General features: G+C 44.7%; 1 protein-coding gene across 7 annotated transcripts in view; it reads right to left on the bottom strand.

Annotated features, from left to right (window-relative positions):
* The window catches only part of TNRC6A (trinucleotide repeat containing adaptor 6A), a 43,353-nt gene that overhangs the window by 4,581 nt on the left and 14,487 nt on the right, over positions 1-24,285 (bottom strand). For 4 of the 7 annotated variants that reach the window (XM_051798203.1, XM_051797902.1, XM_051798067.1 and 1 more), the window contains 16 exons: positions 20,110-20,442; positions 15,480-15,527; positions 10,467-13,055; positions 9,493-9,657; positions 9,142-9,317; positions 8,885-8,965; positions 8,400-8,451; positions 7,194-7,336; positions 6,392-6,529; positions 6,036-6,164; positions 5,867-5,944; positions 5,405-5,615; positions 4,809-4,841; positions 2,430-2,561; positions 887-1,045; positions 410-550 (listed from right to left, as the gene is read on the bottom strand). In XM_051798203.1, the coding sequence (XP_051654163.1) occupies positions 410-550; positions 887-1,045; positions 2,430-2,561; positions 4,809-4,841; positions 5,405-5,615; positions 5,867-5,944; positions 6,036-6,164; positions 6,392-6,529; positions 7,194-7,336; positions 8,400-8,451; positions 8,885-8,965; positions 9,142-9,317; positions 9,493-9,657; positions 10,467-13,055; positions 15,480-15,527; positions 20,110-20,442 (4,608 nt within the window). The remainder of the gene's footprint in view (positions 1-409; positions 551-886; positions 1,046-2,429; positions 2,562-4,808; positions 4,842-5,404; positions 5,616-5,866; positions 5,945-6,035; positions 6,165-6,391; positions 6,530-7,193; positions 7,337-8,399; positions 8,452-8,884; positions 8,966-9,141; positions 9,318-9,492; positions 9,658-10,466; positions 13,056-15,479; positions 15,528-20,109; positions 20,443-24,285) is intronic. The other 3 variants (XM_051798128.1, XM_051797989.1, XM_051798288.1) reach the window with 3 other exon arrangements.

Raw genomic sequence — 24,285 nt, forward strand, 5'->3', positions numbered from 1 at the left:
GAGGGTCCTGCACTCCCCAGGCCCATCCTCCAGCCACGGGCACACGGTGGCAGCAGGAGCACCCCACGCTCAGAGAGCACAGGCTCTACATTCCTGCATGGCCGGGCTGCCAAGGTTCGACTGCTGCTTCCAAACACTCGGGGTGTGCACAGCTGACATCAGGATGCAGAGCACAGCTCCTCTGCCCACATTCCCGGGATAGCTGCTGCACTGCATCAGCAAGCAAGCCAAGCCAAGGATGAGCTTGGCAGCTGTGACAGGCACAACATAAGAGATAAACCAGGAGGTGAGCAAGCAGCAAACAGATCCCAAATCCACGACACAAGGGACAGACCAGGAGAGGAGCAAGCAGGAAACATCTCCACGAGAAACTGAGGGAAGGTCACACAATGAATGGAGCAGAGCATACCACTGTTCCTGTCCCTGAGGTGGTCAACTTCCCGCACAGTATTAATTGAGAGATTGTTTATGACACTGCCAGGAGTGACGTAAGGGTCAGTCTCGGGGTCGATGTTTGGATAACCTTTCCATGGCTCACCAGGGCGAAACTCTAGGAACACAGATGCAGAAAAGAAGCTTATTTTGATTATTTTTTAAAACATGAAACAGCTGTCTAAACAATACATCTCTTAATGACCGAAAATCCAAAACCTTTTACTTAATTTAGTCTTCACTTCATTCACTTAATTTCTAGTTTCTCTGCTCCCATCTCCCCAGGCAGATACACTTTTCTCTGCGCAATAAAACTCCCGCTCTCCATTTCCATCTCTAAAGAACACCCTTCGGGCTCTTCTGGAGGCTGGCTCCTGTCCCCTCCACATGGAACACCCAAGGAACCAAGGACACACCCAGGGGAACCATCAGGGGGAGGGCAGTGGAGCTGTACCTGGGGGCCAGTTAACACTGCTAGAGCCATTAGGCGATTTGGCACGGGGCCAGCCGTCCCCAATGGAGCCGGGAGGGCTGGCTGGAGAATTACTGCTGTTCATAAAGTCATAAGGAACAAACGGAGAATCTTCCAGCCTAAAACCACTTGAAATAGCACCTGAATAAAAAAAACAAACACAAACAGCGGTCAAATATTTTTTAAAGCCAGTTTTTATATCTCTATATAAATACATATAAAATCACGCCCTTGTAAATCATTAATGAAATATATGGCAGCTCACTGTCCTCTTATATAGGAAATCTAAAATGAAATGTGCCTGAATAACTCAGGAGAAAATTGTAAGAATAATGTTCCATGGAATCCCTTCACTGAAAGTATCATGTGTTCAATGTAACATCTATTGAGGGTGAGAGCATTCTGTGGGACCCCAACTGGCTAGAGGGGGTAGTGAATGGATTCTGTGGTGGGAGGGCTCTAGGAAGAAATGGCTACAGCACGTGAAGGATCTTTAGCTACTGCAAAGTTCTGCTTATTCTACTCCTGTATTCTATTCTTGGGAGGGAAAATATATAATTTAAAAATCCCTGGAGACAGAGCAAGGAATGGTTTAAAAGTTATCAGACAGCAAAGCCAGTTCTGCTACAGTTCTGAGGGAGCCAGGGATTCCATGCAATATGGAAATTCCTAGTCCTAGTCAGAAAACATCACCTACAGCTCAAGGAACACCACCACTGCCTGTGGTAACAGTTGGATGGGGTTCAGCTGCAGGGTATGGTCACTACATGCTACAACAGCAAAGTCACCTCAGAGCAGCAAAGCAGCTGACACGTCTAAAAATACCCCAACAATCTGAGACTGAACAGTAACAGGAGACTGGGGACATTTATAACTATCTTTAGACACAGAATCTTTGGGCTATAGACTCAAATTTTAACTGGATGAGATTTCAAGCAACTGAAACAGTTGAAATGTCATATGAATCTTGATTACTGCAATCAAACATAAAGCAACCAAGTCCACCTCCTCTAAAACTAAGGACAGCAATGGTACCAGTCTAGCCCTTCTAAGCTCTCCCCAATTTTAGAATGCAAACATAAGACATTCATAACCAAAACCTGTCAGTAAAAATGTCAGCCATGCCCAGAATGTGGTAAATCCCTAAAAATCGCCTTAGGGCAGCAGGGTGGTGGGAGAGAAAACTTGAAAACCTAAAGCTTTTGGCTTAAAAATATATGAAGCATTCCACTCGAGATTAAGGTAAAACTAGTAGGAACAGTCACACTTACAGAAAAGTCTGGTTAAAAAAGGAATTCTGTACAATGTTTCTACTAATCTCATCACAAGATCACTCTGTAAGCACAGTCAGCAAATCTGTGGCTGCTGTGGAAGACAAGCAGCAAGTTGGCACAGACGACACAATACAAAGTGCGACAGCTACAGCAACACAAGAGTTACAACCACAGCCCAAACACAGCAAACCTGCACCTTACACCCAGCACATGACAGGCTGAGGTACTGCTCAAAGACATGCTGAACATACCATGTTTGCTGGAGTTTTGATCTAAGGATGTGTTCACAGAAATGCTGTCGACTGTAGTCCATTTCCTCAGCCGAGATTGTGGCTCTTTAATACTGCTCATATCCAGGTTTACATTCAAGTTTGAGTTCATTCCTGAAAGCATACAGAGCTTATGAAATACAGATTGAACTACTACTTCTGCTCATCTCTCCTGCTGTCCCAATAAGCACTGAAGAGCACACTGCTATGGTTATGTCATGCTTCCAAGTCCCTGGTTTTGAGGAACATTCGAGCATTTAATTCAGTGAACTCAGGGCAGACAGAAGCTAAGCTGAGCAATGCAAAGCACTCCCAAGTTCTCAGTTCATGTCCTCATGCAAAAATGTCAGTGGAAGAGCCATTAGGAAGTCAGAGAAACTAAAATGTAAATACCTAAAATATGGGGCAAACAGAATTTGTCTTGGCCTGCTCTAAGCTGTGGTCTGTACTTCCAAACGTTTCTCTCCCAGAGAATCAAGACAATGTCAACCCAAATCAACCCAAATACCTGGGAGAACCAGCTGTTCTGGGCTGTGACAATGTGCCCACACTTGACTTTGCCTGCTCTCTTTCCAGGTCTGTAAGAATCCTGAACTCACAATCATACCTGGGTACTCTTCCAGCCCTTCAGATCTAATTACTTCATTTCTGAAAATAAACCACTACAACGGTTTCACTTGGGGCCACAGACACACAGGGAGCTTCTCAAATGTCTCCTAGAAACGCCTTCCTTCAGCACTGGAAACGAGGGCTTCATCTTTCTCCTGAGTGGACATTCATGGTCACAGAGAAGCTGGCTTGTTTCTCTGGGGATTAGGGTTGTTTTTCTTAAAGGCATGATCAGGAGTTGAAGCCAGAAATGCCTCCCCTAGAAAAGCCTTGCAAAAAGTGCTTGGAACAGGATGGAGTTTTAAAAAATGTAGCAACTACCAACAGCTCAGGCAGAAAAAAAGCAAAGTCCAATCGATCCTATTTGTGACACCTCCCTCTGGCATTTTGCTGTTGTCAGAGCAGTGACTGCACCACAGAAACCTTCCTTCTACCTCTGGAGCAACTGCAGAGGCCAGACCTCTGAGAGAAGGGTTAGGAGGATCCCAAGCTGGCAGAGGTGCATAGCTCTGACCAGGCCAATGCCAGCCCCTGGCAGGCACAGGTCTGTCACTGCCCTGTATGGGAGACCTATGGGCTGAGGGATGGACACCAGTCCCTGGACATGATCCATAACTTAAACACTCTTCCCAGAAGTAATTTTTCATATCCTACTCTGGAAGACTTTATATTGTTCAGCTATACTCACTATTTGGCAGAAAAAGGTTGGTTTTATTATTAGAAATACTTAATTCTATAATGAATGGAGACGTGACTGCAGGACTGGTCAGGGAGAGAAGGACATCCCAGCCCCCAGTCTCTTCTTTGGGTGAGTATCTAGTGAATCTTGACAAATTCCTTCCCTAAAATGGAAACACAACCTCCTTGCTGGGTCTCCTGACAGTTACAAGAACCTGGAGAAAATAACATACCTACAGGATTGTCCAGGAGACAACTGGGCAAACTGGGCTGCCTCTCACATGACTACACTACCTCTGGACTCAATTCTTCACTGAAGTGTGAAGAAATTCCAGCAACCTGCTACTCTTACCCTTAAGCTTTTATGAGGACTGAGTGTGGCTCCATGTGCTTGTATCACTAGACAGTGCTATTCCAGGGGCATCCCAAAGAAATCCTACCTATACTGTGGCAGAGTCCTGAGGGATCTCAAAGCCACCTTTCATACACTGCAGGTTCCTGAGACGTGGCCATGGTTCAGGTGAGAAAACAGCTCTGTAACAGCATATTCCAGCTCCAGGAATGAAACAGAAAGGAACCCGAGGTAGGCAGGATGCAATTCCCCAGCATGGAGTTTGGAGAGGAAGTGAAATATTCCTTTCCTTAGATCTAACACAGTGTCTGCAATAGCTAAAAAACTTCATTTGTATGCCTTGTTCTTTGAATGAAAGCATAGTTAGACGTTGATGCCAATCATCACCAGCAACCATGAAGCAGCAGCCTGGACCCAGGACTGGCCACAAGTCACCTCAGTGTGGCACATGCAGGGCCAGCACTGCCCCGCTGGCTCCACAGCTCCCTCTGCAAGCACAGGGGTGTCAGTCCCCAGGACACACACTGCTCTGCAAAAGGCAATGGGGATGCAAAGGAAACCAGCCCAACAGAAATGACCCAATTAGAACAAGCGAGAAGAAAAGCAAAACTGAAGGGGAGGAAAAAAATGGGGGTAAGGAACTGAGGTAAATGGTAAACACTTGTGGTAAGTGTAATATAGCAATAAAAAAGGGACCTAAAGAAAGGAGAAAATATACGAGCCTGAAATTTCTGAAGTAGAAATTGGACAGAAGCCTGGAAACACAGGGAGAAAGAAACAGGAGATGTTTGTATTTATAAATGTTCAGACATTTTGCCTGAAATGAGATAACCATTCTTTAAAAATGCAGATCCAAAAGGTTTTTTCCTAGGCTAAACCACTAACAGGTAAACTGACAGTTTGTTCTACCTGTGCAATTCTAGTAATTGGAAATCATTGTGGAAATCCAAAGAAACATGGCTACATCAATGGATTCTTTGAATGGATTCTACTTCTAAAAGTTTTTTAGCTCCAGGAACCAGGACTTTGTACCACTTTGATCCCAAGGGACCCATGGGATAAAAGAAGCACTAAAAGGAGCCAGCCATTCCTCAGGACTGTAAAGCATTTGGCACTGAGACCCAGACAGTCACTGGGAATGAGAGTACTTGGGGAAAAGCTCTTTGGTGAAAAGGGTAACTGGGTAAGCCCCACAAAGAATTAGTACTTCCACTGAAATGGGGAGTGCTGACTGGATTACAGTCACTGTTTTAGGAGACAGGCAAGAGGAAAGTAGGGTCTGTGTCACACAAGCACTGACTGACTGCAGGAGACCCACCTATAGGGAAGCTGCTGAATGCATTGATTGGTGACGGCCCTTTCTGCAGCTCAGGAGTAGCGTGGGGTATGACATTCTCAAGGAAGGATTTCATGGAGGGCTGATGGAGTGACTGCTGTTGAGAGGGTGGAGTTTGCTGCTTCATTAACAGGTTTGGATCAAGCTGACGGGACTGTTGCATCATCTGTTGCTGCATACTAAGAGATCGACCCTTAAAAAAACAGAGCAGTTACAATATCAATGGGCAAAAGCTTTTCCACATTTAAAGGAAGAGAATGAAATGCATCTCTGTGCTCCGTGCATCCTGCACAGCCAAACCCCAGCACCGAGTCCCTCCCTTAGGGCCATCCAACCCAATTCACTCCTGCACACTTCAGTACAATTCACAGCAAGAAACGGAGCTCAGGATGAAAAACAGCTGTAAAGAGAGTTTGAGAAGTCAAAATAAAGGTGTTTGTTTACCTGCTGCTCCTGCTGCTGCCGACCCCCCGAAGGCATGCTCCTTGGAGTCTGCGCCTTTTGCTGCTGAGCCAACAGCCGCTGCGAGACATTGGTGTGGGGGTTAGAGCAGGCCCGGCCCGGGCCAGGCCCCGCTCACACACAGCACCGAGCGACCCGCTGGGCAGCTTACCTGTAACTGGGAGATCTGAGAAAGCTGGTTTAACTGGGACAGTTGATTCAACATGGCTACCTGTTGTGGGCCAAAAAGTGGGCTCAGGCCACCGTTGTTTGGTGCATACTTCAGTAATGATACTGGAACCTGCAAAACAGACCGGGACCGAGAGTGACTGACTGTAACTTAGCCCGGAATATGGAGAATATTATAACCTCTGGTCAACAGCTGCCTGGTTTCTGAAACACTTATCAAGCCAAATATGTTCCCAAATATTTACAGAATAAATAGGAGCGACACCAACAAACAAGGGACAATTTTCTGAAGCAGCATTTAGGTAGTCTCTACACAGAATGCTTTCTGTACTCAGTTACCTGAGGGGATAGTAATGGAGGAGGCACTTGAGCACGTGGATTAGGCTGAGATGAATTAAGAGGTTGTGCTGGAGGCTGCTGCATGCTCCTGGGCTGTGCTGCTATATTCCCAACACCAAACACACTGGGATTGCCATTCTGGAGAACGGATGGACAGTCAGTGACAATAAAGGTTCTGCTGCTTCTCCCACCCCACTCATTTCAGTTACAAGTTAAACACGTATCAATCACATAGGCAGCTACAATGTTATATCAAAAGGCATTAAATGCTGCCAAGTAACATGCCAAGGATATGCACATAGCCTTACCTGTCTAACAGAATTCAAGTTTTGCATACCCAGCCCTGCTAGGGAGCCCAGGGCTTGGTTAGGTAGTGCATTATTTGAAGGGGGAAGCTTCATGTTTTGATTGGACATAAACTGCATGTTTTGGGACTCGTCTGCTACAATGCCATCCTGATGGGACACACAAACCGAGGCGCAACAACCAGCCAGCAAGCAAGCAGAAGGGAGAAACCATTGCCAGGAGCAGAAGGGAAGAGTCACAGGACAGTCCAGCACCAGCAGGAAATAGGCAGAAAACAAAAGAGATCAGGTTAGTCATTGGCACCGCAAAGGGCTACAGAAAGTGCTTAGTATTGTATGTCAGTGAGTTAAAAAGAACAGTTCATATCTCATGGATTAACCAGAAAGCCCTCACTCCCCTCTACACTACCCGCAGAGAGCTCAGGAGCACACAGGTAACTGCTCAGAATGCAGAGTCAGAGGAGTTCAGAAGTGACCACCAGTGAGACTCCACTGACCTTATCGAAGTAAGGACCGCGATCCATGGAAGACTCTTTGGGAATTTGGGGACGAGAGCCAGGGCCTTTTCCAACCACACGATTGTAATCTCCAGCGCCGAGGCCGTGCTTGTCCATCTCCATCCGTTTGTCCTGCAGTAACCCTGCGGGCAGGACACGGTGGCTGCAGCACTCAGGTGTCCTTCAGGCTTCAGCTACAGCAGAACCAGCCTGTGCTCATGAAGACCTGAACTAACACTGCTCTTGGGCAGGAGACTCATAAAAGAAATATCACTTTAGCTTTAAACTCTCTGGGCTTTACTGAAAAGGGAAAGGAAACCTTGTGTATCGATGGCTACAGACAACTGGAAACATGGAATCAGCACCATGATTCTTCAAGGCTTCATGCAAACATTACTCTGTTTTCTCTTAAAACCAAGAACATGTAATTGTTTAAACGTGAAATAATTTAAGTATCAGGCCTGCCATTAATATTAAAATCTAAAACTCAACAGACAGTTTCTTTACACAAGAGACTGTGAGCCTCAAAGTGAAAATAACCAATTTTAAAGTGGAATAAAAAAAGAGTAACTACAATAAAAACTACAATGCTACAATTACTTTTACTTAAACATTCTATCATCATAGTATATTGTTATTAATGTATTAAAGAATTATACTATTTTTTATTTGCTACAGGAATCATAATGGTCAATGGATTAAAAAAAAAAATAATTGCTTCCAAGTAATTTTACACTCGGGTTTAAATGTTTCTAAAATAATCATTCAGTATTAATGTAGTTCTTAGAACTGAACATGTGTTTCCAAGAATGAACCCAATGAGTGAGTGTGGGATTTGGAACATTTCTGTTTATACTCAGTGAAGTGCCCAGAGGGCAATCAAGATATTTGTATTACAAGAAACAAACACACCGTGCCCTGAAAACATTCTCTTATGTCAGTTTAACATATATAAGTATATATAAGCTTAGCTTGATATATGGCTAATATTCCTATAGCAACCAGGTAATGCAGGTGTGCAACATTACTCACACACACAACTATTTTTCTCTACAAGAGTATTCCTGTTCTTTAGGGAAACATATATTTAACTACATATAGCTATATATACATTTGTATTTTAAAAGTAATTTACAGAAGGATATAAGCTAAAAGAGAATCTGGAAGGAAAAGCAATAAAGCCCAGCTTGGTTCTGCTGTTCTTACCTCCAGACATGTCCATCTTATTGCTCTGTATGGTTTCTTCTGGTGATTCTCTCTGAAGCAATAAAATGAATCACAATTATTTAATAATAGTATTTTTAAGAGCTAAAACAAAGATTCTTACACACTATTTGAATTCAAACCTGCAAGAGAGAAAAATCGAGACAATCAGATGCTATTGGAAAGCATTTTCTCCCTTTAGTTGCTATCCAACTGAGAACAGGTTCTCTCACCAAAACTCCCACGTAACGTGGAGTAAAGCAACAGATTATGGGATGAACACCTGGGGAGCGGTTACAAACCCACTTTTCATCAACAAAGAGCTCTCTTTGTAACGAGAATGCAAAGAAAAGGGATGGGTGACAGAGGGGAGACGAACACGAGTAAAAAGAAAACCATGATGAAGATGAACACTGAGCATTTAGAAGTCTGTACACGGTACCAGCCCTGTGGGAAGGCAGCAAAGCCAGACAAAGGCAGTTACTTACTGAAAAACTGAGATTTGTGAATTGCTTAATGAATGGATTGATCCATGTTTCATCTTGCTTATTTCCACCTTTCATTATTCCCTTAAAAACAGAAAGGAATTTCTGTGAAACTCAAATATTTATGACCAACTGCTTCAATTACATCACAAAGTGTTAAGAATGAAAATTAAAGTGCAGCAGTGCTGCAGTCATGCAGGAATCCCTTCTGACTTAGCTTTCAGAAATGACAACAAGCCTTGCCCTGAGCTGCTCCTTACCTTTGTGGGCATTTTCTTCATGTAGGGTGGCCAGTTTAACGATGGGTTGGCTTCTTGTGAGGAACTGCTGTTCCACATTCCAATCTCGACATCCTCCTCTTCCTCCCAGCTGGTCTGACGACTGCCTGTCAATGGCATATCATCTCCACACCAACTATCTTGCATAGATTTAGGCCCTGGTTGTGAAAAAAACCCAGCACATGAACATTTCAGTGGCAGCTGCTGTCCTTCACACCAAACACAGCTTGATGCTGACTGCAAGGTGAACACCCTCAAAACCGTGAAGCTTCCACAGAGGTGCTTCACCTCCCTCAAACACACTTGTTCCAGGATGACACAGAGAGCACTCACCAGGTTTATTTGGAGGCTGTTGCCCAAGAGGAGCATTTCCCCAGCCAGAGGTGCCTCCTGCATCGCTGACGGGCTCTCCCCAGCTCGTACCAGTGTCCATGGGCTTACCCCACGCTGAAGTTCCGTTATCTACAGTAGTGGCTGGAGTAGAAGGCTCTCCCCAACCTTTGCAAAGCAGGGGGAGTTATTGGCATGGTTTTGAACAGGATTTAAAAGCTACCTAAAGAGACTCAAGCATTTTGCTTTTCCTAGATCCATAACACACAATAAAAAGCGTGAGAGCACACATTTCCATTTTGTGTGAGGGTCATTATTACAACTGCAAGCTGTTCCATAAATAAAAGTAATCACAGAAACACAAATTTTGTATCTAAAGAATTACATTTCGATAATACAAATTTCTAAGATATTAAGCTCCTAAAAGCTGCTCATTACATCTAAGTGACCCCTCTCTGCACTTGAAAAACAGATAGAGCACAAGATACTTCCTAAATCCCATCTAAGCTCCTCCCCAAAATTGTTATTCACTGCTCATGAAACTACAAGACCAGAAAGTCTGATCCCAAGTCTGTATAAACCCAGCATCCTTCATTCTGTCTTGTAGAAGCTCAACACTTTTTTCGGGGAGGCTCATTGGCAATATTAAGTTTTAACTGTTTTAGAATCATTTAGAAAAAGTTTCATTCCTCAGATACTATTTTAAATATTTTCTCCATGTTCCCACTCCACAGAACTCAAACAGAACTGTCTAGTCCTTATTACTGCAGCTATTTGAAACTAGAACAGATCTTCCAATCTGTACAAAACCATCAAACCTCTATGAGCCCTGCTGTTCATTTTTTTAATGAATAAAAAGCTGACTTCATCAGCACTTTGTCCTTTCCATCGAACCTTTCCATTGTTCTATGAAGCAAGAATAAAAAATTGTTTTAAAATCATCAGAAAAGACAAATCTGGATAAAAGCCAGGCTTACCAGAACCCGAACTGCTCTCCTTGCTAGTCATGGCACTTGAAGACAGTAGCTGCGGATGTACCTGTGCTTGCTGGTCTGAACTGCTGCTACTGTTTGGGACATTTTTATTCCACATATTCACATTTTTGTAGTTGTATTTGCTTGGATCACCCCAAGCAGAAGTTCCATCATCAATCTCCATTTTCCGGCGTATGGATTCAGGGGATGGCTCCTCCCAGCCCGTGGGCTCTTCCTCCTTTGCCGGGGCTGGCATCGGCCCCCCAAGCCAGCCCGACCCAGGGGGTTTGTTCGTGGCAGACGGGGCTCCCCAAGAGCCAACATCTTGTTTGTTCCATTCTGGAGAGCTGACTGGCTTTGATGAGTCCCCCCAGACTTGAGGTTGATTGGATTTTGGAGGGTCTCCCCAGCCCTGGTTCTGATTAGACTTTGCAGGCTCATCCCATCCTGAAGAGTTGTTTGGGTTTGCATTATTACCTCCCCAAGTAACAGAATTCGATTTACCTGGCTCATTCCAACCAGACACCGACCTGTCGCTGTTGCTACCTCCAGAACTGGATTTCTTTGCCTCACCCCAATGGTTACTTCTGGAATTTTCTCCCCAGCTATCACCGGCAGACACTGCCCAACCCTGGCTGGCCTTCTGTCCATCTCCCCATCCCTGCTTCATCTTCGGTGTGTCATTCCAGGATGACTTTTCCTCTTTGCCACTTCCCCATGATTGATTGCTCTTGACCATTACTGTAGCAGCAGAATCTTCTTCCCACCCCCCTTGGCTGTTTGACCCTTTGGAGTCTCCCCACCTTGTAGCAGACTTTGGATCTCCCCACCCCGATACAGATGAGGTATCGTTATTATTAGGGCTAGGTCTATCCACACACCCCCCTGAGCTGGAAGTCTGTGTCACAGAGCCCCCCCAGGCCTCTGTCCCATTGTCAGTTTTTCTTTCACCCCTCGGTGACGTTTCGGTATCCCAGGCAGTGTTCTGTTTGATTGGAGTCTGTCCCCAGCCAGAGTTGGAGAGGACACGTGGATCTAAGTCAGTTCTGTTCACTATGCTTTGGAGTAACGTGTGCTGGTCAACCTTCCTCCTCTCTCGGTTCTGGCCTTCTGCAGCTCCTCTGTCCTCATGGCACCCAGTGCTCTCCGAGCTCCCCTCGCTGTCCCCCGTACCTGTTTTGGCCCATGTGCTGTTCTGCTCAGCCATCTGGGAAGCAGCAGAACTCTGGCTGTTAAGATCATCCTCCTCAGTAGACTTCCATCCATTTGTAAACTTCCTGCTGTTTCCATTCACACTTTCATTGGAATGCTGATTACTAGGCAGTTTGCTCCATTCCCCGTTGGAAATGTTAGTGCCAGTGCTTTGTGCAGGGTTGCCCCATCCTCTTCTGCTCCCGCCAGCACTTGCACCGTTCCCGCTTCCCCACGGCATGTTCTGGGAGTTGACTGTCCCTGCCTCCCACACCCCTCCTCCTTTATTCCCATTGATTTGAAAGTTAGTGCTGCCAGGCCCGCTCCCGCCCGGCTGCATTAGAGTTGCATTCACAGTGTCACCATTAGCTTGGCTGTTTGGGCCTGGACATTTGTCTCCAGAGTAACTGGAACCATAGGCACCCCAGGTAGTACCGTAAGAGCCGCCGGTTTTGGCCTCACCATTGCTCAGGTGAGAGATGGAAGTGCCGTTTGCCACTGGAGAGGCCTGAATCTGAGAATGATTCATTGTGCTCACGCGCCAGGCCCCGGGCCCTGCGGTGTTGGGCAGCTCGTTCATCTGCACCGAACCAGCAGAGTTTGGTAAACTAGAGGTCATAAAGTTAGTAGTGTTATTTGGTCCATTCATTTCAGTGTTAAGGTTTTGAGGTTGCCCACTGAATGAAACATTCCTTGTACCATTTAATTCAGAATCACAACTTTCCTGAAGGCTTCCCCAGGAACCGTGGGCTGAGCCACCCACTTTCGAGTTAATACTCTGGCTGTTGGCCATCTGACCTATGGTACTGCACTGAATGCTTGTGCCAGGACTCCCACTCCCCACGGACCCTTTCAGGGCATGTCCACTGTTCTCCAACACGGACCAGGCACCATGGTTGCCATTTGAATTCAAAGTGCTTGGATTTAACCCTCCATTTGATGAAGAGTTTATGGTGCCCCAAGCATTCATTCTATTGTTGCTACTTTCAGATTTGCTGTCAGGAGCATCCACAGAAACTTGACATGTGCTTATTATGGATCCATGGGATAACCCCCACGGCCCATTAATACTTCCATTGCCCACATTATTGCTGTTGCTACCAACCACAAACTTATTCTGAGACCCATGTCCGATGCCATTGCGAATGCCATCGCCTTCTCCGCCTGTGCTCCCTGAAGCCATGATAACGAGGTTCCGCTCTGACCCAGAGCTGGAGGCAGAGTCAGTGTCCATACATTCTGAAGTCAGCTCTGGGTCACTGCCAGTGATTGATGGCCATGCTTCTTTGTCAGAGCCGTCTACGATAACTTTATCCCAGTTTGTGCTGGAGTCACTATTTGAAGAGACTGGTCCCCAGTGAGAATTTTCATAATGGGATCCTAGACCACTGTGGTTCAGATCTAAAAGGAAGAAGGAAAGTCCAAGAGCATTATTGTAAGTTCAGTATTATTACCTCATTAGGTAGAAGAGGAAAAAAAGAATAAATATACTAAGCCAGGAATTATTTTGTGTATTATTTTGCTTCTGTTAACACTACAGTCACAGGAGGCGATGGAGAAAGCTCCAAGTACAGCTGCCCAAATGCTGTCACACATATCCCAGAACACCTCTCCCAGGATGCAGAGCTGCTCTGACAAAAAACTTGGAGAAGCACTCCTAAAGATCTTTTACTTTTCAGAGAAACATTTTTTTAAAAAGTACTCTGTATCACTGCATATAAAGTATTTTCTAAAAACATATACATATTAAAAAACTACAATATTATATAAAAACCAAAGACAGTCTGAAAGGCAGAAATCCCAACAGGACACTGCACAGCACTACCAACTGCTGTGTGACAGCAGCCAGAGAACACACACCTTCCCCCCCATTACAGACATCATACAAGATTCTTACACACACGTTACTCAAGATATTTTTATACAACAACTTGACACAAAAAGCACAAGACCCATCTGAAGTTCTGCTTCAGAATGCACTGATGCAGAAGTCCATTTTTAATTAATTTTTAATCAATATCAATATTACTTATCATACAGTGAAAAAGAATCTAGTCCAAGACTCTGGGTCCAAGAGCTGGAGCAGCACAGAGCAGGGACCACCCACCACTCCTCAGCATGGGGCTGGTGAGAGCCCAAGGGGGTCCAGGCACTAAGGTGAGCTCCCCCTGGTAAGTGCAAAAAAGAACAGTGGCTCAGCAGTTTGGAAGAGAAGGAGTGGGGACAGATCTGCTGCAGACAGAGCTCTGTCCCAGGGCTTGGCAGCTCCCAGGCCTGCAGTTCAGTGGAACGGAACCCAGAACTTGCTGATTCATGTGCTACTAGAAAAACACTGCCCAACAAACCTCAAGATTTCAACTCTCACCCTGATATTTACAAAAATACATTTAACCTGTACTAAGAGACTGATCAAAGAGTTGCCTGCACCCTTGGGAGCAAGAGAACCAACAGCACAGAACAACACCTTGATTACACAAACACCATCCCTTTCAAAAGCAACACGAAGGCACACAGATGGCAAACAGCCCGAATTCAGCATGGAGAGAGATACAGGTTAGGACTGCAAGTCAGGGGGAAATGGTAAAACAAACCCTAATTTGCACAGCAGCAGAACACATAAAGAAAGCTGGTATTTATTACAATTCTATTCCCCTAATTTAACTGTGATGCAGTTTGTGCCGAGCCAATCCCCAACAGCATACAGTGATTAGCTTTCACTCAGCCAGAATCTTCTCCTAGTGCATACAAAACTACTTGGACCAACAGTCTTTCTCCTGGACACAAATATGTGTTAGTGAGGCTTAGTATGAGCCACTGTTCTGGAACATTCCTATCTGAATCTCCTCAAGCCACGAACTTCGGAGTTTAAGGACACAAATACTGAACAAGCAGGTATTAAACCAGAGAAACAGCCTCAAAACTGACAACCAACAGCTGACAATATACTGCATTTGGTGCACAGCACAAGCAGCCAGAACAGCCTACTCTCGCTTTTCTTCCCAAAACTATTTAAAGTTGCAACTGAACTTTTGCTGCTTAAATCCTGGACAAAACATTTACACAAACCTGAGTTCCTTAAAATTCTGTAATCTGCTAGGATTGTTTTCAATAATCTGTAATTTAATGCTTTGCAATAATCTGTAATTTCATGCTTTCTAGCTATGAGTTATTCTGCAGGAAATGTTTGCAGGAAACTGTATTTATTTACAAAAGCAGTTTGTTTGTTTTAAAGTACCATCACACAGGCTAAAGTAAACAGAAGGATTGAGAAATGTAAATTAAGGAATACCTGGATCTTGCTCTTTCTGCCTCCTTTTCCTGCTCCAGTACACCTGGCACCCCCAGACTGTCAATACTACACCTTGCCAATCACTGTACCTTTGGGCCTTATGAACAAATGCATTTTAGTAAACAAACTTCTGAGCTTTTAGTGAACAATCAAGACATAATTTCCTCCACAGTGCTGCAGCACATTTCTGATAGAAAGCACAGGGTTGCACAGATTATTCAATTTAATACCACAAATAGGTGATTTAACGAGTAAGCATAAAGGCAAAAAAACCCCCCACTTAGTGTTTTAAAGCTAAGGTGCCAAAAGCTTCTAGTATGAATTCTGACTAAATTAGAAAATTAAAAATGTTAAACCAAATTAGTATGCAATGGCACAGAGAAAGTATACTGAAGTCAGTCACACAGCACATGCTACTGAAAAATGTAAGCCAAAGAATAAAAAACAATAATAAAAAACCCCAGACAAAACTGTGTGAAACATGTAACTACTACAAACACGGTAGTGCAAAAGCAGGTGAGATGGAAGTAGCTAACCTGACTGGTTAGGGGAGTGGCTCACCAAGTCCCGAATGGGAGGCATGCCTACAAAAAAAAAAGCAAGAAAATCACAGAAGTGTTACTTCAGTAAACGAGAGAACAGTCCCCAAACCACTCACTGCTGTAAACCCATCTTTAGCCCCCTTTTCCAGGACAGGTTTCTCTCAGAGCCAGCTGCTCTGATCACCTCCCTGAGCAGGGACACTGACAGCAAACCCAGCCTGGGGATTTCTGCATTAGCAATTCAGCTGCTTTCACACACAGTTCCACTACCAGCTCCTTGTTACACATTTGGCAGTTAGTGAACCAGTTTAGCATGTCCTTAAAAGTTTGATTTACATGAAAAAAAGAGGAAGAATTTATAGTCAAAGAAACCAAAATCACTTCATTTTGGACTGTACTGACTTAGAAGTTTAGAGGTCAGCCCTGAAACTTCAGCAGTTCCTCTCTGAACAGTACATTTGCTCCACCTCAAAGTCAGTATTGTGCTGCCTGACTGAGCAAACAGCAATATCTAAGTATGGCCTAACTCTAGTTTAACCTAAGCACGTGTATAACTGTCATTTACCCTCTTTCACAGCCTCCTCCTCCTCTGTGTCCCACAGGCACTGTATGGAATCAAAGTTCATGTTTCAAACTCACAAATTTTACAGTGGCAGACCGTAACTGTTACATTTAAGGCAATGTTTCCCAAATTAATCCAGCCTCCATCACTACTAACAGCAAATCCTAACTGCTCCCTTCTTCCCTGACTCCTACAACAGCCAAGAAACTTCTCCAAGTTAAAGGAGGAATCTTTTGTTCCCAAAGGCTGTGTCTGGGACACAACTTTGTGGCTCTGCTGCAAGATGCACTGGGATAAAGGGAGACAGGAGGAATCCAAACTGGAGCCATGCCAGGAGCCCAGAGGTGCTGTCCTGTTATGCTCTGGCCCACAGTTGTAAGCAGTTACTGCTGGTTATTATTTTAGTTCATTATATAAATCATTTCACTGTGGAATAACCACCTGGCTATTCTGTGTTCCACAGGAGAGGTGAGCAAACACCAGGGCTCTGATCGACCCTTCCTTCTGTGGGGAGTTTGCACAGGGGGAGCATCAGTGAGGCCAATGACTGCACTGGGGATGAAAGTGTGCTGATAGAGAGCTACTTATGGAGAGTTCTTAAAATAACCATCTTGGCACAAGCCTGGATCTGTTTCAGAAGCACTACATGGCATGAGCTTCACTTATGTGTCTCTACTAAAAAGATATGCCAAATGTCCTAAAACCAGCAGGAAAACAAAGAACCCACAGAGCTAACCCTTCTTCAGCTTCACTTCTAAACAAAGCATGTTCATTTTCCAAACAGGAGATGATTTTGCACACAAAACACAAAAAAAGAGATAGGGGTTTGACCTCTTTGTAATTAAAAAATTCCCCAATAAGAAAGACAGAAAAACTCAGTGTGGTCAGGGCAACTAGAGACTTCGAAGTCAGCAGTACTTGTGTTCCCTGGGTTTTACAAATCACTACCCAATCATTCCAACCACAGCTGGAACTGGGGAGAGCTTTTCAGGAAGACACATAAACCAACCACAGCCATTCCCAATTCCCGCAATTCTGATTTCAACACCTCAAGCCACAGTTTTTCTTGTAGCCCTAAAAGACATATCAATTCCAGTAGCCATTAAATAATGCTTTAAAACAAAAAGTCAAGAAGGTATTCTGTTAAGGTATCAAATTTAACCCTAGTGTCCATGGATATCCTGTCAAGGATAGGGAAGGGATCTACAGATATGTCAAATTTCATAGATTTTTGATTTCAGAGGTAACATCATGGAGGGTACCTGGAATAGCTGTTGGAGGCCAAAAGAGGAACTAGGAAGAGTGGGTGAGATAGGCAAATGACAACAGCATTTCCTTTCAGATACGAAGGTGTCAGAAGACACTGGGTCACTCTTGGCTGCTGCTGCACAGCCACCTCACCTCACCTCACCAGCAACTCCTCAGACAACAGTTTGAAACCAGGACAAAAATCCAGCATAGAAAAACTATTTGCCTACACATTATCATTTTGTCTGTGTTTCTGAAAGAACATAACAACACATCCAAACCAGATGTTATTCCTGGTTTTCCAGGCAAAGAGACCCTCCAAGCACACAAACAAGTGGCTCCAAGAAAGGTGATCCTGGCTGCCCAACCTCAACCAGTGGCTCTGAGGACTTTTCCTGGGACACGGGGAACACCAGGAGCAGAGCACACAGGGACAAAGCTCTGACAGGATGCCACAGGCCACACAGACATTTCCTTAAGGTGGGAAAGGGATCTGGCCAACCATTCTCTCCCCTGAAGGCTCTCAGAACCGCTTTGGAACCAGCTGGGTGTGGAGATATACTACTCTAACAATTCAGGTATTATTCAGACCACAGAACTCCTCCCAGGGAGGCAGCTGCCCCAGACACCAGTACAGCACTGGGACATGCTGGCAGTGCCCAGCCCGAGGTGCCCAGCCACACCAGCATGAATTCAAGGAAAACTGAGCAAAACTGGGAAGAAGAGAGTACACAAATGAGAATCCAGCTAGTTAAATACCGGGCTGTACACAAATTCTCTGGATACAACTAGGAGGTTCCATAGGTTGCATAAACAGTAATACTTCTTAAGTTAGTTTACCTGCGAATTTGTATTTAAATCACCACTTGCTACCATACAACCTGACCAGCAGAGGATATATGCTGCAGAAAAGGCTTCATCTTAGAAGCAGCCAAGTATATGAAAGGTGACTTTAAACCTGGCTATGGGCAGGAACAACATTATACAGGTGAAGCAAAAAAATTAACTACTTAAAAATTACTTATTGCAATGGTAAAGAGTTCTATCAGTATGTTACAGAAATAATACTGGAAAGTAATAGGGTAAACATTCCCAAAGGGAATAAACTGCTGCCAGTGCTTTGATTACTTTCATTTTAAATACTGTTTCTTCAAGATTGAGTAATCAGAACAGCTCAAAATTCAACTCAAACTTGAAATATCAAGGCTATTTTCAGGGGCTTTTTTGTCTTTTTTTTTTAACTAAAGGGGCTAGGAGTTGCATCCTTTGTGGTCTACAAAACACTAATTTTGAGAAACACTGGGAATTTAGTAAAGTCTCAGAAGAAACTATTTGTGGAAACAAATTACATCATCACTGCTATGTGCACATCAAAATACAAATACAATTATAAAAATAAGAAAGTATTTGTCCAACATATTAAGTGTTAGCATGTACTAATATCAAATCCCTTTGAAAAGCTAGATCCCTCACAGAAAGTTACTTTTTTCCAGCCAAAAATAAACTGCATTAATGTCTTGGAAAATTAACTGAACTGCACACTAGTGCAGTCACTGAACAGCACATCATGCATGTGTAACAGGGAAGTTTACCTGTCTTAAAAGGGTATTTGTAGAAATGCATAATAAGCTAAAATAACAAAGGATAACTGTACTTAAATAGTAATAAAGGTAAAGTGGATCCATTTTGTAGGGCAACCAAGCTTCAAGTAGATAAACAGAGAAAAAACCTGACCTAACAACAAAAAGCAATTCTGATATCCTGAACAAGCCATAGCCTGGCTGGATCCGTAGGCATGAAGTTAAAAAAGAAAGAAAAGTCTTGAGGTGTTTTTCAGAATCACAGAATGGTTTGAGTTGGAAGGGACCTTAAAGCCCATCCAGTGCCACCCCCTGCCATGGGCAGGGACACCTTCCACCAGCCCAGGTCGCTCCAAGCCCTGTCCAACCTGGCCTTGGACACTTCCAGGGATCCAGGGGCAGCCACAGCTTCTCTGGGCAACCTGTGCCAGGGCCTCCCCACCCTCACAGGGAAGGATTTTTTCCCAATATCCCACCTAACCCTGTCCTCTGGCAGTAGGAAGCCATTCCCCCTTGTCCTGTCCCTCCAGGGCCTTATAAATAGTCTCTCTCCATCTTTCTTGTCTTGGGTCACTTCAGGTCCTGGAAGGCCATAATTAAGTCACCCCAAAGCCTCTCTTCTCCAGGCTGAACAATCCCAAATCTCTTTCCCCATAGCAGAGGTGCTCCATTCCCCTAATCATCTCCATGGCCACCTCTGGACTCGTCCCAACAGGTCCATGTGCTGGGGACCCCAGAGCTGGAGGCAGCACTGCAGGAGGAGCCTCACCCATGCAGAATGCCCCCCTCCCCTGCTGCCCATACTGTGGGATGAGCCCATCTCTGGAAAGGGTCCTAAAGGCCCTTCCTTGTGAGGTCTGTCTATCAAAACTGGACACAGAAAAGGTGCTCTGTACCACGACCACACTTGGGTCAATGCCCAGGACACAGACTGGAAATGTGGAGCACAGTCATGGTCATACTGGAATCACCACCTGCTCCAAACCTGCCGTGCCTGTCACACACCACTGGCAACAAGAAGCCACTGAGATGGGCTGAGGCTTCAGTCTGGAACTTGCACAAAGAGGCCAATACCACCCTGCAATGTTCAACAGCAAGCTACAACACAGCCAAGTACCTTCTCATGCTACGGTTTACAGTGAAAGCTTAAATAATGTGGGCTCCAATATTACCCTGGCAAGGGAATTTACAATACTGGATTTTAGTTCAGGGAAAACAAGGTGCTTGCCCTCACCTGGCTGTTTTTTGCTGCTGTTGGGCACTTCTCCGTTGGTCACGGGCTGGTTACTGGTGACAGTGCTGCCTCCTGACTGGCCGTTCAACACTTTGGGAGTGGATCCCAGGTTTGCAGCTATCACTGGTAACTGCTGCCCTCGTTTCAGAAGCTGTTTCTGTTCCTGGTGTCGGAATCGAGGTGGTACTTCCCGAGGAGGGTATCGAGGCAAGGGCTGCTGCTGGCTGCTGGCTGGGGCCCGCTTGGCATTATTAGTAGTGCTGGTTCCTGTGGAAGTGCCGTTGGAGGTGACAGGCTGAGGCTGGCTTACACTTGTCTTGGTTTGTTCTGGCACTACCCCCACCCCCAGGAAAAAGAAAGTGGGACAAAGTTATTCATACGAATGGCAACGTAAAAAAATCAAAGACTTAGTCAATACTTAAAGGTGTTTTTATATGATGCAATGGATAGCATTTCTTCCTATTCAAGCTGTAACTCATTCCCCAGGAAAAGCTCTGTTATTCCACCATCACACATTTTCATGGCACAGATCTGGAAGCAGGAATATGCCTTGCTGTCACTCCTAACATCATCAGTTACAGCAAACTACTACTAACCAGCTTTCTATTGCTTTTTGCTGACACACCAGCACTATGCAGTTTATTTCAGCATTTAACCTTCATTTAGAAAACTACTTAAGTACTAAAAATTTAAGTTTCCCACTGGAGTTAGATTTTCAGTGTCATGTACAGAAAACCGCCCTGGCCTGGCCCAAGAAGAACAAGGGGTGAACAGGACCTACAGGACCTGTTGCTAAGACTTCCCTGTTTTGTTGACCCTAATATCCAAAGGGGAAGATATCAATGCCCTCAAGTCACTGGTTCCAGCAGGAACAGCTGTCAGCACAGGTAACTCCACACACAGCCCAGCAGGATGGCACTGGCACGGGGAAAATGCCAAATGTGCAACTGCAACTCCAAACAATCTCAGTGCCAACAGCACGGCCCCAGCACGGCCAGGGGAAGGTCAGAGCAGCTGCAGAGGTCACAGCGAGGGACACACCAAACCCAGCTGCTGAACAGGGGAAACCCACCCCATGCTCAGCTCCACAGCCCTCCCCAGCAGCACAGGGTGAGCGTGGGGCAGGTGCAGGAACTGGAGTAAGGCAGCCCAGCAGGCAGGAGGGGACACCGAGCTACTGGTGTGTGCCCTGGTGCTGCTGCCATCCAGCCCAGCCCAGCCCAGGGCAGCTGTGCTCCCTCCCTCCTTATTGATGTCTCAATGTACTTTTCAAATTTTCTGGATATCCATAAAATGTGTTAATATTTATTGTGGAACTTCCTGAGATACCTCAAGACTCAATCATGACCTCCCTCAGCACCAGGAATATTGTGGCTACATGACTGAAAATGTAGTTTTCAGGGGCCTTTAAAATTTTTAAAATTTGTTTAAAGACCATTTTATCATTGACATTCAGGAACAGATTCATGGAAATATAACATAAAAAATAAATGCAAACAAACTCAAGCTTTTATTTAAAGAATCAATTTGAATGTTGTCAGTGCTATTATGACTATAATATCAGTTTATTTTTACTTCGGTATACAAATACATATTCTTAAAAACACAAACTAGAAGGTCTTTAGAACAACACAAAAAAAAAAGTAGTGGAAGAATCAGCATCCAAGTTGTGTTTTAATGGATTATTTTATTTAGGTTGCTTAAGGAAAGCAGGAAAGAACCTCCTTGTTTGACACAGAGGTGGGCAGACAAGGGTGGGCAGATACATGTGGGCAGAAGTCTCAGTGTGAGGAGCACCCAGCTCCCCCCACACCCCACATCCCTCTGGGCACAGCTCTCCCATTTCACAGCTGACTGGAGACGGACTGAATTAAGGACAGGAATGGCCAGGATATAAGTCAACTTAATGTACAGAGCACAGGGAATAGAAGGGATTCAAAAGCTATCAGATAAACTGGGAAGTTGATAAAGATCACCAACAACACCCCAGATTCCCTCAGTTTAAGCTGTTCCCTATATTAATGGGGGGTAACTGATTCCTTGAACAGTGTTTTGATGCACATAATGAACAACAAATTATGGCCAAAACTGAACTACACAAATACAATGTAGTCTTAAGCAAATCTATTTCATTTGCTCCTTCTAAAATTTCTTGCTTTAAAAATAAAATAACTGAGAGTGAGTAAGCCCAGGGGTGTGGGGGGGTGCTATGTAAGCAAATTGCTGTGAATTTGTTGACAACTTAATGCAGAAGCACTTTGCTCTTCTCTGTGGCCTAGGTACTGCAAAAAGTTCTGAAATTAAAACACATTTATTCACACTCCACAATCTGTGTAACCACTGCCCAAACCTTAACTTTTGGCACTCTCCCTGTGCTTCTTGCTTCAGCGGATTCCATGAGTGTGCCCTCCCAGCCTGGAGCTGAGCTGTGCTGACAGGGACACACAGAACCCCCTTCCTGCAGCCAGTGTGTCACATCCAGCCAACAGAGCAGTCCTGGAGCCTGGAGCCACACACTCCTTCACACACACTCCTTCAGCACACCCCACTCAAGCTCTTTTTTTTTTTACTGTCAGCTTAAGCAGAAAATACAAATACCCCTCACTTGAGGAGGTTTTAATACAACATAGAGCACCTGGTAATGTGCTCACTGAGTCACTTCTCCTTCCCTGCCACTTCCACTGCCCTACAACTGCTCTTCTGGGATAAAGTGAAATAATTTCCATCTGACATTCCCTGGACACCCCGACAGAGCTGCCAGCAGCACACTCACCGCAGTCCTAACACTTTACTTTCCTAATTAAAGCCACTTTAAGACCAAGTGTGTTAGAACAGACCCCAAGGACCTGCAGGAACTCAAATCGCTTTCGACTATGAAGGAGAGCAACTAATAAACAAGGTACTCTCTGCCCAGCCAGCCCTAAGGCACAGCACCAACAGCACTTCTCTAACAGTTCAAGAATATTAAATTTCTCACATATTCTAAGCATTCATTTCCTCAGCAAATGTAGCAATTCTGTCTACTATGATCACCAAACTAAATAGCAATCTGCCAGGTCCCAGGGTTAGACTACAGAATACAGAGTCCACATTTGTATGCTCATTTTAAACTAAAATTATCCAAAGTACACAGAATTCCCTTGCCTTTGCTTCCCTCAGAACCACAGAGTAAGTTTTAAGCTATACAATTTATCCTGTCCAACATTTTCTGCTCCACAACTTCTCAGAAGACTAAATAACATTAATATTCCAATATGGCTACTATGAATTCCAACACCCCTAAATCGTTATCTTAATATTTTAATTTGTTCTAAACAAGTAGTTTGTTAATAAAAGTTTGTTCTGCATACCAGCATTTTATTTTGAATCTTATTAATGCAGAAATACAATACTAACAGACCTACAGTTTATCACAGTTAATTAACTTGACTAGGAACAGCAAGTTTACAGAAATGAGTATTAAAAATGACAGATTTTCATAAAGAACAAACCTGCTGCAAACCCTCAGAGCAGGGGATGGTGGAGTTACAGTTTACAGAGAGATTCCAAAGAAAGACGCTTCCAACTTGTGTTGCTTTCCCACTCTGCAGATTTCATTAGAAAATGGAGGAGAAGCATGGTGTCATTTTACTGCTCCAGGAGCTGCCTGCCAACTCCTCCTGGAGCAGGGGCCCAGGGACTCACGCTCCCCCTCCAATAAAAAAATGGCAGCTGCTTGAGTAACTTTAACGCAGATGGAAAACAGTTTCTCCCTCGCCCAAAATCAGCGTACAGAGATCAAATCCTCCCCTAACACACACAAAGAACAGCACCAGGCTGGCAGGGAAAGGCTCCTTGTCGCTGCTGCTGGAGCTGCCCCTGAAAACGCCCTGTGCCGCTCTCCCTGCATGGCATGCCCCCGAGTTGTCAGGGCTGGAATGCTGAAGGGCAAACAGAGGAAGTCTGGCTTTCAAGCTGACACACGTAAGATGTAGTGCTAGAATTTTCGTGGTGGAAAAATGGCCGCAGCTGTGAGCTCGGAGCTGCTCTGGAAAATATCTCCGTGTTTGCCAAGGCGTTAACCCCTGCGGATCCAGAGGTGAGCGCGCCTTTCCTGCGGGGACTGCACCGCCAGCCAGGCCCATTCCCGGCATTCTTCTACTCACTTGCAAGATTTAAGAGCTAACAGAAGAGTTT

This window comes from Manacus candei, unplaced genomic scaffold, assembly GCF_025592945.1.
Source record: "Manacus candei isolate 608988 ecotype Guabito, Panama unplaced genomic scaffold, ASM2559294v1 h1tg000002l, whole genome shotgun sequence".
Classification (NCBI taxonomy): domain Eukaryota; kingdom Metazoa; phylum Chordata; class Aves; order Passeriformes; family Pipridae; genus Manacus; species Manacus candei.